This window comes from Neltuma alba, unplaced genomic scaffold, assembly GCF_004799145.2.
Source record: "Neltuma alba isolate B1F8T4 unplaced genomic scaffold, ASM479914v2 tig00011239_pilon, whole genome shotgun sequence".
Classification (NCBI taxonomy): domain Eukaryota; kingdom Viridiplantae; phylum Streptophyta; class Magnoliopsida; order Fabales; family Fabaceae; genus Neltuma; species Neltuma alba.
The window spans coordinates 97,595-110,940 of NW_021635958.1; the positions used below are offsets into that span (position 1 = coordinate 97,595).

A 13,346-nucleotide genomic window follows, 5' to 3' on the forward strand; every position below is an offset into this window, starting at 1 on the left:
CAAAAATATATTTTTAATTTCTTTATTACTTTTAACTAATTATCTATTAGATGTAAATTAGTTATTTGAAGTTTATAATAAGATCTAGAAGGAGCACTTCAAACTTTGAAATATATACATGTGTGAGTGCGGGTTATCATAGAGCCTTTTCTTCTCTTTCAAACTTGGACATTTTTTGACATTGGGTGGGAATAGCATATCAATGAATCAAAGTTTAAATTTTTATTAAAAAAAAGTTTTTATATTTATTACCTGACAATATCTCTAATAGAATTATCTTTAATAAGAGACATTTTCATCTAAAAAAATTGGACTTGGGGAAAAAAGAAAGAAAGATGAAAAAGACGAATATCCCAGCATGCCACCCTGTAAACGTCTCCATTTCAAACATCCTGGCAACAATGACACCTGCTTTAATTGTTTATCTCATTTTGCTTATCAAAGGCTCCATTTGAAATTTCATCACAAAATTGATCTGTGAATCAATGTCAGTTTCAATTCACACCAGAGCTGCTTTTTGAAAAAAGAGAAGAAGAAAAAAAAAAAATCAAAGTAGACCCTGGCCGCTAAGGCCCTTCTCTTAATTCAAACTGTCAAAGCCATACATACAGTGGTTTTATTCTTTAAGCACTTGTATGACATGACTTATAAATACATTTTAGTTATGTCGTATTTAATAAATTATGATTAAAAAATAGGCTCTTTGTTACGCAAAAATAATTAAGATTAACTTGTTCGATATAATTTTTTTATCATAAATACTACCTCTGGTCCTAATTATAAAAGCTGGTTAACTAATTTGAGAAGATTAAAAAAAGAAATTAAGTTAGTTATTTGTAATAAATAGATGTTGTCTTTTCTAAAATATCTTTGCTAATCAAATATATTAGTTAGAACTATCATTGTTAAAAGGACTATATTAGGGAAAAAAATGCATAAATATGATAGAAAAAGTAAATTGAAGTCTTATATTTAGGATCAAAATAAAAATCAAATAAGATCTTATATTAACTACCGAAAGTAGTATAAAAATCCACAATCTCATTTGCAAAAATATCGAATTACTCACGCTCCCGCCTCCGGTCTCTGGTAACTTGGAAATTTGCATTTTTCTTTCCTGTCTTGGGCAAAAATAATTGAATGCCGGTTCATTAACCCTGTACGAATGGGTGGGACTCGGCAACCCAAAATCGGAGCGTCCAAATGAAGCATATCACCTTCGGCCAATTAAGTTCCGACACGCGGTGACTGTGTGAGACTTGCGTGATGCCGCAGTTGGTTTTGATTTGAAAGGTCTGTGCTGTGTGTGGCACGAAGAGTGCAAGAGATGGTCGGTCACCTGCCTTGAACAGGACGTGATCGTACATCCATCGTCCTCGTTAACTAACATATCATTGCAATTGTTATCTAATTTAAAACGTTATTAGTTCATAGAAATTAGCAGGTCAAATTCATCATACATCGAGAGATACAAATTTTCCTTGTTGATTAGATGGCTAAATTATTTCATAGGATTGAATGCAACTTTTAATATCTTTAATAACCCTATATTTTTTACCCTTGCTCCAGGACTCAAGCGATGGAATGGTCCGGTCCGCACAAGTTTATCAAGAGGAACAAATTCGATTTTTGAGATCATTGCGGTGTTGGGGGAGAGACATCCCTACCAGAGCAAAGCATGAAATTTGAAGCTAATTTCTAAGTGGTTAAAAAGCGTGGCCAAAGTTGTACCTGACCCAACATGCGGCTGCACATAGCTTGTAAGTGAGTCCAACCCATTGGTTAGCTGAAACGTTTATTTTGATATTTTCAATGTTATAGGTCAGACGAAGAATTTGAATATCTAAAAATGTTAATAGTATCACGTTACCATGAACAAAGCACGTGAAACATAAAATTCCAAAAAGAGGAGTCAGTTACTATTTAGAAGTTAGAAAACAATGCAATGATAACCATTTAGTTACAATATAAAAATTTATTTTTAGAAAAAGTCGGCGGTGAATGATGGTGAAATCAAAATAGTTACGCCCGCAATCGCAGTTGGGTTCAAAACATGACGGTGGGTAATTACATTTGCCCATTCGTCCTTTACGTCGATATGAACGCTTCAAATGCACCGGGTCCTGTATTTAATATAAAAGTTAGGTTGACATTTAATATAAAAAGTTAGGTTCATCACATTTAATTTAATTTTATATATAAGATTTTAATTCACTTTATCTCTTATATTTATGTATTTTTTAATTTGTTAAGGTAATCCTTGTAATAATTGTACATATTAAAAATTTTATCAGATAATAATTTTAGCTAATATATATGATTAGTAATGATATTTTAAGAAAGAATGCTTATTTATTACAAATAATTAACCTAACTAATTTTTTAATCGGCTCAAATTAGTCAAGCTAACTCCTATATTGACAACTCGAGGTAGTATCTATAATATTCTAACGTCCGTGCATTTCTGTTGTACGCTTCATTTGCAAGCCGAGATTGGGCACTCAAATTTCGGTCTACTATACACAAACAGGAATTCATGAAATAAAATTATTTCTTCTGCTTCATATAGTTAGTCTAACTTGAAGCATTCATGCATTTGATTATGAACAGAGCACCTCTTTGTAGCCTGTTGATTTTAAATTTCCAGAGAAAATTCCTGCCATTTCCCCGATTTACATTCGCCCCATTTCATCCATTCAAATCTTTTGGCTTGAATAGTCATCTCTTAATGAACATTATTTCACTTGTGAGATCCAGTACAATTAGCATGCGTCTTAATCACTGTTCTAATAATTAACATCTTTTAAACTTCAGTAATCCAAAGGATATTTCAACTTATATATATTTAATTACAAATCTTTTTGGTCGCCCATTTAACGTTTCTTCGCATTTCAAGTCAACTCTTTCCAACTTGGTCCTCCTTATCTTATTTATTTCTTTTTTCCTCAAGGAAGAAATCGAAAAAATCAATATTCAGCATTCTCGAAATATTATAATAATATGAAGAGGAAATTATTGCCGTTTCAAGTAACTAGTCTCTTTTGATTACATCTTTAATAATGTTTTTCTTGCCATATAGTTAAAATGGGTTAATAACAATTCAACCTTTCAAAAATTTTCGCTCACGCACCCGTCATATTTTTATTAACCACCGTTAATACTTCGAACTTCCATTTGGCGCATCTATCTGCTTCCGCGATCTTATATATAGACCTGGCTTCTTATTTTTGTGTATTTGGTTTCTGAACTGTGCAATCACAGAGGATCAGAGCTATGGCAGGAGGAAGCGGCGGAGGAAGAAACTTAGAGCAAACGCCGACGTGGGCGGTGGCTGTTGTGTGTTTTGTTTTAATCTTAATTTCCATAATCATCGAGCATATCATACATCTCATGGCAATGGTATGTACAATTACCGCTCCACAATCAAGTTCATAAAATGCCTCAGAATTATACTGAAATCTTAGCGACGGAATACTGCAGTGGTTGAAGAAGAAGAAGAAGAAAGCTCTATACGAGTCACTGGAAAAGATCAAATCAGGTTCGAACTACACACACACATTCAGGTTTTGGGCAACTTTTCTTAGTTAAATTCGCTGCTTACTTGGATAAATACTGGTGCAGAGCTGATGTTACTAGGGTTCATATCGTTGCTGCTGACGGTAGGACAGAGTCTTATAACAAGAATATGCATACCAGAAAAAGTGGCAAACACGTGGCACCCCTGCAGCGACGACGAAGACGAGGCACAAGACTCGGAAGATACCGAGACCACCGGCCGGAGATTGCTGGCGGCGTTACTTGATTCCAAGGGTGAAAAAAGCCGGCGTGTTTTGGCAGCCGGAGGAGGAGACGACAATTGTGCGGAGGTGCGTGTGTAAGTGTAAATATATGATGATAACTGATATAGGCATCCGAATTATAAGCCAAACCAACCATCCATATATAATTTACATTAGGAAACACATACTTAATTGGACGTAATTATACAAGAGGATTCACTGATATTAATCTTGTTTAATTAATGGCAGGGCAAAGTAGCGTTTGTGTCGTCAGATGGGATTCATCAGCTGCATATATTTATCTTCGTGCTCGCTTGTTTTCATGTGCTTTACTGCATCCTCACTCTGGCTTTGGGTCGTGCTAAGGTTCGTAAATACATAGCACGACGATTGACTTGCAATTGGTGTCTCTAGATGATATTGCAAATTTACTGTTTGATCGTTTTAACTTTATATGTATAGATGAGAAGGTGGAAGCGATGGGAAGAGGAAACAAGAACACTTGAGTACCAGTTTACGAACGGTCAGTGTTTGCATTTAACATACACATGTGAATCAAAAATTAATATTATATTTATACCTTAGGATGCAGTGTTTAATTATTTGAATATTTAAACACACACACACACACACGTGACAGCAGATCCAGAGCGATTCAGATTTGCAAAGGACACTTCATTCGGAAGAAGGCACTTGAGCTGTTGGACGAAAACTCCTCTCCTCATTTGGATTGTACGTCACTTGATTAACTCTCCCTCTCTCTCTCTCATGCACTGTTTAAAAATGTTGAGGAAAAAAATATGGATGCTGCGTAAATATATAGTTATGTTCTGGTCTTTATATTAGCTTATGCTATAAGATATGATGTTAAATGATAAATAAATAAATAAGAGGGAGGTACGTGGAATCATCCAACCTGTCAACGTCCAAACAATTAAATAAGTCAATAAGAAAAATATTGATATTGTTGTTGTTTAATTAATAAGTCAATAACGGCCCAGAATGGGAAAACTGTTTGGGTGGCATTTGAACACATTTCACTTCTTTTGGGAGTATCATTTATTATATATTGAAGACAACTAATCTGTTGTGCCCATTATGAGTACTGTTCAAGGCTATACTCTTGTAATTATATCTAAAAGTCAGCATCAACGTGCCGTGCAGTATTCGCCAAACAATAATTGTACATAAATCCCTCTATATATGGTCCCGTACGTTGGCGACTTTAAGGTTGTCAAGTTAATTAAAAAATTGAACACTCAGCTTCAAAGGAATTAGTTACTTGCTTATTCGCGTGTGATGATCACTTTCGTTGTTTTTTTTTTTTTTCCTATTTGAGCTGCTTGCACAAAGCATTATTTCTTTTCTCTTCGTTTTTTTTTTGGTTTTATTTTCCCCCCAAATTAAACCACTTAATTGTGATGCAGGTTTGTTTCTTCAGACAGTTCGTGAGGTCAGTTCCTAAAGTAGATTACTTAACCCTGAGACATGGCTTTATGATGGTAATTCTTCTCCCACTAATTTTAACCCCAGGCCATACCCCATCAGTTTAGGTTCTACATTATTAAAACAACAAACGATCATGCACCTGTTGTTTTTAAACTTGTAGAAAATTATTTTAATTTGCAAGGACATATTAAAAAAAGATTGGAATAATCTTGGGCCTAGTTCCATTTATTTCACTAAGAAAATGGAGAACTTAATTTCATGAAATATATCCAGGCACATTTATCGCCTCAGAGTCAAGAGAGCTTCGATTTTCGGAAATATATAAAGAGGTCTTTAGAAGAAGACTTCAAAGTCGTCGTGGGAATCAGGTTTGTACTTAATTTGCAGGCTCAAGACAAACTTGTGTACTGCTGCTATATTCAACACGTCCTGTACATTTATAGCTAGCTAAGCCAATGCCATTTTCGTTCTTAATTTGACGAGCAAATAAACTTCTAATAACTAACATGATGATCCATTATTTCTAATTTTTAGTCCTCCAATCTGGGCCTTTGCTGTCTTGTTCCTCCTTTCTAACACTCACGGTAAGTAACTACAATTACCAACATTTTAATTTAACTTGTCATTATATTATACATTCGAGTCATATATGGCACCATCGTAGAATTATGTAATTGGAGAAGTAATTACACACGCACAGAGTGAATGGTACTGATAGATATAATGCCAAATATGAACAGGATGGTACGCGTATCTGTGGTTTCCATTTATCCCTTTGGTGGTAAGTGAAATGGGTTGGGTTGTGAGTTGAAGAAAAATGTTGGTGAAAATTTATTAATAATCATTGGTGAATATTTATAAATGTAGATAATATTGTTGGTGGGGACGAAGCTTCAAGTGATAATAACAAAAATGGGACTTAAGATCGAAGAGAGAGGAGACGTGGTGAAGGGGGTGCCACTCGTGCAACCAGGGGATGACCTCTTCTGGTTCAATCGACCTCGCCTCCTTCTCTACCTCATCCACTTTGTGCTCTTTCAGGTACTCATCTTATACTTTTGTTCCTTATTCCCCTATCAACATCAACATATATATTAACTAAACGGCATGATCCTATTCCTCTTATACTAATCCTGTTTTTAAATATTCCCCGGCCTTGTGTCCTAAACGTACAGAATGCTTTCCAGCTCGCTTTCTTTTCCTGGAGTGAGGTAATACTTACTTCCCCTTTCCACTTTATTATGTGATGATGAAGAAGTTGACACTATCTGATAGATGCTTTCAATTTTGTTGTCGTCATCAGTTACAATTCGGGGGGAAACCTTGCTTTCATTCACAAAAGGAAGACTTGATCATCAGAATCACGATGGGGTAAGTAGAAACACATCTCATTTTCATCAGAATCACAGTTAATTTCATATATATACTGCGCACACACACTGTTAATATATTGGTGATGTGTGTGTATATACATGTTTAGGGTCTTCGTTCAAATCCTCTGCAGCTACGTCACGCTTCCTCTGTATGCTCTCGTAACGCAGGTATATTATATATATATAGTTGATGATCAGTCTCAGAAATTTCAAAATAATCAAAGTTCAAAATTAGAGTGATTAAATATGAGATGAAATAACGTGTGCATGCAGATGGGATCGAGCATGAGGGCGACGATATTTAGCGAAAGAGTAGTGGCGGCACTCAGGAAATGGCACCACAAAGCCAGGAGGGAGGTTAAGAGGAGGCGTGGTTCAGTGGGAACGGCGTCGGAAACGCCGTCGCCGCCCATGTCTCCGGCGTCTCTCTTAAGATACCACCGGAGTGAAGTGGAAAACATCAGCGTCCACACGTCTCCCAGGAGATCAAGCGTGGAAGCTGATTATTCTGCATCTCCACCGCATTACATGAATAAGGTTAATGTGGCTTCTTCGTCTAGTTATCAGCAGCAGCAAGTGGAAATGGAGCCTCAACGCCGTCACCGTCAACCTGAAATTCGATCGCCTTCCTCCATTAACGTACCTCAACATGAGATTGATATTGCCCCTACCAAAGAATTCTCCTTTGACAAACGTACGAATTTCCTTTCCCAGTGAAGTGCCTATAATAATCAACTTCCGAATGCAGGCCTACATGCATATTGCAGGCGAAAAGAATTCCCGGTTTTGTGAATGTGTCGGGAGAGCTTCGAGCCAATTTTATCTGTGTGCACATCTTATATTCATATTTGTAAAACGTTTATACGAGTATACTCTTGTCTAAACATTTATGTGTCAGGGACAATAGTTCCATCACAATCTTTCATTCACATTCTGGTATCTTTTTTTTTAAAAAAAAAAAAATACTTCTCTGATTCTATTTATAAGTAACTTCTAACATGTTTTGTACAGATTAAGAAAAATTTTAAACTGTATTAATTCTCATTAAAAATTCAATAACTTTTTAACTTTATTTCTATTTAATATATATTACACCTCATGAAAATAAAGTTAACACAGTAATAAATAAAGGATAATATTGTACATCTATATATAAAATTTTTCTTAATATCCTATAAATAAGATTAAAAAATGTCTTTTCTTTCTGCCCTATAAATAGGACCAGGAGGAGCATCAATACTCTTTTAAACTCTTGATTAGGTGATCAAACCAATATTAAACTAACAACTAGAATTAAGGGTCAAGTGATATATTATCGTGTCTTTTCAGTTAGTATCAAATATGCTATGTATATTGAGAAGCTAGATATGGCTGCTCTTTTAATCAGAACATTTGATTTGATCACTGCCTATTCATCATCTTACATGTCTATATTATCACTCCAGTTAGTCCTAAGTATTTTGATTAATAGTTAATGCTCCTCCGGTTCTAAATATAAGACCTATTTTGTAGTGCAATTTATACTATAAAATGGGTTTTATATTTAAGATTGGAGGGAGTAATATATTTAAACCCCCCCCCACACATGCTGTGTAATCAATAATAATTTCTCTTTCTTCACTGCCCGCTCGAACCTCCTACTTATATAAATTTAAATGCAGCACACAGACCAAATGGCCGGAGGTAATTTTGGCCGTGTAATTAATAATTAATGGCTATGGCCTTGAAAGAACGTAAATGTTCCAATCCATATCACATTGCTGACCATATGTGTCAACTACACACACACACACACACACACACATTATTGTTTAATAATACAATCAGCAATAACATTTTACGAGGACCTCAATTAGCATCAGCAATGCATTTCAATAGAGCTATTAATAGCACGAAAAAAAAATATAAACAACATATATAACGATAAACAAATAAAAATTACTAGATATTATGCGGTCGATCGATATTTAATTCTTTGATTTCCATGGAAGAATAATAAGCTTAATAGTTATTATTAGTACTATTGTAATTGGAACGCATAAACATATTGTCAGGATAATAAGCAAAATAATCCCAAATTAAATTTGAAAGACTTAACGAACAATAAAGACTGGACTTAAACACAATATATTAGATTTTTAAAATAACAGTGAATTTATTATATCTTAGTTAATATAAAAAGAGCATGAACAAGTATAAAAATTAAGTTGTTTGAGAGGAAATCATCCCATGCCATCACACGCCCTTCTCCTCCTTATATGAAAGTCTCTGTTTTCTCTCACTCGTAATTCAAACAGCCCTATTTTCCCCCCGTTATTGCTCCCTCGGCGAAATTCGCTGCTCTACGACCATGGCGAGAGGGGCATCTCAATCTCAATCCGCCACCATGGCATCGACCGCCCGCCCAGGAGTCATGGCTCCACGTGGCTCTGCTGCCGCCACAGCTGGCATGCGCCGCCGTCGCATGACAGGAGCTGGTGGTGCAGGAAGCAGCTCCGGCAGCGGAGTCGGAGGTGGTTCTGGAGCTGGCGCCAACATGTTAAGGTTCTACACAGACGACGCCCCGGGGCTGAATATTTCGCCGACTATGGTGCTGGTGATGAGCCTGTGCTTCATCGGATTCGTTACGGCTCTGCACGTGTTTGGCAAGCTCTACCGCTCTCGATCTGGCAGCGATTGAGATGACGCGCGTGGATCCCCTGAATTTACAGTTGAGAGATCCGTTAGGGAAGCGCGCCATTTTCGGTTCTCCTCCTCTGGGTGACGGAAAAACCTGTTTTTCGTTTTGCTTCCTTCTTTCTTAGATTAGAGTTTGTTATTTTCAGAAGGGAATATGGCTCAGCCGAAGTTAGTTTTGGCGTTACTGCCACATTATATTCCACTTTATGGCATGCAATATTCAGCAATTAATTATGACTCAAACCAATCCAAATCACGTACGTCCTTATTTTTCAATGCCAAGCTACCAAAAAAAGGTTTATATTTGAACTTCTTGATTGTTGTCAGGCACTGGATTTGTTGTTTTAGTTCGTGAAGGTTGAAGATTTGGCAATAGGAGTACGTAGTTGCGATGATTTAACGTAGAAAGCCAGAAACAAAACCAACAATGAAAGAGAACACAACATTAACATTATTGGAGGACTTGATTAAGTTGTTGGCGGTATTGATAAACTCCAACTCCATTAATTGATAAAATATGTCTCGTAAATGATATCAACTCATTAACTTTATTCTTTTTTTTTTATAAAAATCAATTTTTTTGCTTTAAGTCATGAGTGGATAATTCTTATTATAGACTGTACTTCTTTCAAAAATTGAAAAGCTTCATAGACATCATGATTCAATTTTAAAGTGTGAAAATGATCTACTCAAAATTCAAAAGTTTTGTATTATCGATCAAACAGAGAAGATATACAAGCTAAGATTTTGATATGATGGCTATGATGTTAATATTTTATAAATCAGAAGGAAATCGAAGGGTTAAAAATAAAATGATAAATCAGTTCAAAGCATTATATGTCAATTTAAAGTTATTTGATTAAAAATTAGAATCTAAATCCAACTCTTTCTATCGTATTATGGTCAACCGATTCAATCGTAAATTGTACTGTATTCGAGTTTCGAGCAATGTGTGTGTGTGTGTGTGTGTATAATATGACCAATACATATAGCCGTTTAACGAGGAAAAGTTAAAAATAGAAGAAACAAGTACCCGCGAAAAAAGAAGCTAGAAAACGATGATTAATGCCACGCTATCGTCACTGTGGATGGCCAAATCACTTGTGGAAGCGTTCTTTTCGGTGAAGGGCCTTTTGGTATGGTAATCGAAGAATGCGAAGAAGCTTTTCATGAATCAGAGAGGAATCCCACAGCCTTCTCTCTCAGAACCCAATCGTATCGATTCCTTGTCAACTGTTCCAGATTTTCATCGCATGAAACTGTACAGAAAACATGAGCGTCATTGATATTATCTTCCGCGTCGATTCCATATGCCAGAAATACGAGAAATATGACATCGATAAGCAGCGGGAGCTCAATGCCTACGGTGATGATGCCTTTGCTCGCCTCTACGCTGCCGTGGAAAGCAACATCCAAGCCGCCCTTAATGTTTGTTTGTTTCTCTCCCTTTTGGTTTCTTTTGTAATCGTGTTCTTCATCTCGTTGCTTATAATTGGTAGAAAATGAGGTCCTGATATTTCCGCTTTTTAAGATTTCACAAATGTCATTTGCGCAATAAAGTACGCATTTTCTCTGTTATCTTTAGAATTTAGAATTTATCAAGTTATGATTGATCCATGGATGAAGATGAAGTCATTGAAAATTGACTCTGGCGGAAACAATATGCATGGAATTTAACGCATTGTAGAGCAGATCCAACTCGAGGTCTTTATGAAATATTATTATTCATTTTAATGCAGAAATCAGAGATTGCTTCTAATGAGAAGAACAGGGCATCTGCAGCGGCATTGAATGCGGAAGTTCGTCGAACAAAAGCTCGACTCATGGATGAAGTCCCTAAGCTTCGTAAACTGGCGCAGAAGAAGGTAAATCCTGTTTGAAAAGTTTGAGGGCACACTGGAATTACTCAGCTTTTTAATTTATAGATGGGTTTGAATACGACACATGCATTGACTACTGATGCATTGTTAATTCTCATTCCTTTCATTTTCTTTACCTCTTGATTTTACTTCCTATTAATGGTTTTGTGGGGATGGTTCCTGTCTTTTGTCTCTGTGTGTGTGTGTGTGTGGAAGGAAAGACTTTTAGCTTAATTGTTCATTGACTGAAAAATAAGCATATCAGCATAAGCCAAGCAAATCATAGAGCTTGGAGAAGACATATTCCAGTGCATGATATGTAATGTTGCCTTACTGGTTACATGCATCCTGAAGCTCTGAGGTTTTCTTTCAGATTTTCCATTTACATCATCTCTTCATACACTTCCTAAAATTTTATTTTGTATCTGTGTACGATTTCTAGCAATGATCACTAAATCTACTTAAGAAAAAATTGCTATGTTTTGATGGTTTTGCCTCATCTGTCAATTAAAATCGGTCAAGCCATCTTCTAAGAAGGGCAGAAATGGCAACCAATGGGGATTAGCTTACTCAGAAGAAGTGGGAAAGTTTTATTTGTACGGATTGATTATGCGTTGGGTATCTTTGGTCAATAAAAATTGAAAAAGACTGCTTTTGCCTCCGTCTGTAATTAAAATTCCAATTCTATCGATAACAGGTTAAGGGTCTCACAAGTGAAGACATGGCCATTCGAAATGATATGGTTTTAGCATTGCCAGAAAGGATTCAAGCAATACCAGATGGTATCACTGGTGCAGCTAATCAAGCTGCAGGGGGTGTTTCTCCCTCATCTCATCCTAATATCATGTTTGATTCGTCAGGTGACCAGTACAGCAGATGCTAAATGCATTTGACTTTTATTTGTTTTCATTTTATATTTAATAATATCTGTTTAACATTCCCAACCTCAGAAGGATACAAGGACGATTTATATTACCAACAAACAGAAGAATCAAGTCAGTTTAGATCAGAGTATGAGATGCGAAAAATGAAACAGGCATGTAAGACTCATTGCTATTAATTTCAACTAATTTGGAAGGGCTAGAAATTTACGGCTAATTAAAGGCATTTCTCGCCAGCTGATCTGTTATCTTACATGATTTAAAACAAAACAGGATGAAGGGCTTGATATCATATCAGAAGGATTGGATACGTTGAAGAATTTGGCCCTCGATATGAATGAGGTTGGTTGTTTTGGAATTTTAATAAATTTTATTGTAGATTAGCATTAATAATTATTGGAACATAACTCGGGACTTCATTGGATGGTAAGTCTTGTTTCAAATATTAGGCCCAGAATGGATTGGGTCCTTGTTTATGTATGTGTATTCCATGATAGGTTAGTTTGCATTTAAACTCAACGGGGAGAGGGGCCATGCACCTTCGTTTGTGCCAGTTGCAACCGACTGATTGTGTTGCTTAGGGTCTCTATCTGCAGTTTTATGTGCCATGGGGGTGCTTTAATGTAGTTTCGACATGTTGTGCATTTCAAAAAAGTCTTTTAGTAGGTTAGAAGTCCAAGATAATAACCGTTCTCTTTTTTGGGTTTAAATTCAGGAATTGGACCGGCAAGTTCCATTAATGGATGAAATTGGTACAAAGGTGAGGAAAAAAAAACCTCAGTTCTATCAACTAGATTGTTTCATGAAATGAGAGTGAAAGTTTTTCATGAATACGTTTCATGTGCTTTGCGTTTAATATACAGGTCGATAAGGCCACATCCGAGCTTAGAAATAATAACACGAGGCTGAGGAAAACTCTCAACGAGGTTTCTGGCGTGATTAATTGTTCTGCTTTTTTTTAAAAAAAAAAAGAAAAAGAAAAGATCTTTCGGGGTGGGCGGCTCAATATTTCCAATATAATTAACATTTTTTTGTTCCCCTTACAGGTGAGGTCTAGTCGAAATTTTTGCATTGACATCATTCTGCTGTGTGTTCTCCTGGGCATCGTTTCCTACATATACAAGTAAGTTGGGATTGAGAAGTTCATCAATCTTTCGAAGATCCAAGTGTCCTACTCCATTGGCATCCTTTTACTGTTTACACCTTGCAAGCCCACTTCTTAAATCACATGCCTCTGTAAAATTTGAAAATACTCTACTGATTTAGTTTTTTTAGCGCGACTTTTGCTTCTTGCTAACTCTATATTCTCCCTTTCTGTCTCTTACG

The 13,346-nt window shown here is 36.1% G+C and overlaps 3 protein-coding genes across 3 annotated transcripts; all 3 read left to right on the forward strand.

Annotated features, from left to right (window-relative positions):
* The first annotated feature begins 3,221 nt into the window (after window positions 1-3,221).
* Window positions 3,222-7,530, forward strand: LOC114762683 (MLO-like protein 6). Its single transcript, XM_028952223.1, has 15 exons — window positions 3,222-3,399; window positions 3,481-3,538; window positions 3,622-3,866; window positions 4,029-4,145; window positions 4,242-4,302; window positions 4,423-4,511; window positions 5,207-5,281; window positions 5,502-5,596; window positions 5,763-5,812; window positions 5,969-6,009; window positions 6,096-6,269; window positions 6,404-6,439; window positions 6,532-6,599; window positions 6,709-6,769; window positions 6,875-7,530. The coding sequence occupies exons 1-15, from the start codon at window positions 3,274-3,276 to the stop codon at window positions 7,316-7,318; spliced, it is 1,740 nt and encodes a 579-aa protein (XP_028808056.1). The 5' UTR covers window positions 3,222-3,273; the 3' UTR covers window positions 7,319-7,530.
* Window positions 7,531-8,951: 1,421 nt separating this feature from the next.
* LOC114762656 (protein transport protein Sec61 subunit beta-like) lies at window positions 8,952-9,281 on the forward strand. Its single transcript, XM_028952189.1, has one exon. It carries the CDS (start codon window positions 8,952-8,954, stop codon window positions 9,279-9,281), a length of 330 nt encoding a protein of 109 aa, XP_028808022.1.
* Window positions 9,282-10,527: 1,246 nt separating this feature from the next.
* Window positions 10,528-13,147, forward strand: LOC114762631 (syntaxin-71-like). Its single transcript, XM_028952146.1, has 8 exons — window positions 10,528-10,708; window positions 11,020-11,145; window positions 11,837-11,999; window positions 12,093-12,175; window positions 12,294-12,362; window positions 12,736-12,780; window positions 12,884-12,946; window positions 13,067-13,147. The coding sequence occupies exons 1-8, from the start codon at window positions 10,553-10,555 to the stop codon at window positions 13,145-13,147; spliced, it is 786 nt and encodes a 261-aa protein (XP_028807979.1). The 5' UTR covers window positions 10,528-10,552.
* The last annotated feature ends 199 nt before the right edge of the window (window positions 13,148-13,346 follow it).

What these genes read in the sequence shown, in the direction of transcription:
- LOC114762683 (XM_028952223.1), top strand. Translation starts at nt 3,274, where the DNA reads ATGGCAGGAGGAAGCGGCGGAGGAAGAAACTTAGAGCAAACGCCGACG. An exon ending in TGAGACATGGCTTTATGATG is followed by an intron (nt 5,282 to 5,501) that starts GTAATTCTTCTC and finishes AAATATATCCAG; the next exon opens with GCACATTTATCGCCTCAGAG. An exon ending in TCCACTTTGTGCTCTTTCAG is followed by an intron (nt 6,270 to 6,403) that starts GTACTCATCTTA and finishes CTAAACGTACAG; the next exon opens with AATGCTTTCCAGCTCGCTTT.
- LOC114762656 (XM_028952189.1), top strand. Translation starts at nt 8,952, where the DNA reads ATGGCGAGAGGGGCATCTCAATCTCAATCCGCCACCATGGCATCGACC.
- LOC114762631 (XM_028952146.1), top strand. Translation starts at nt 10,553, where the DNA reads ATGAGCGTCATTGATATTATCTTCCGCGTCGATTCCATATGCCAGAAA. An exon ending in ACATCCAAGCCGCCCTTAAT is followed by an intron (nt 10,709 to 11,019) that starts GTTTGTTTGTTT and finishes ATTTTAATGCAG; the next exon opens with AAATCAGAGATTGCTTCTAA. An exon ending in TGAGGAAAACTCTCAACGAG is followed by an intron (nt 12,947 to 13,066) that starts GTTTCTGGCGTG and finishes TTCCCCTTACAG; the next exon opens with GTGAGGTCTAGTCGAAATTT.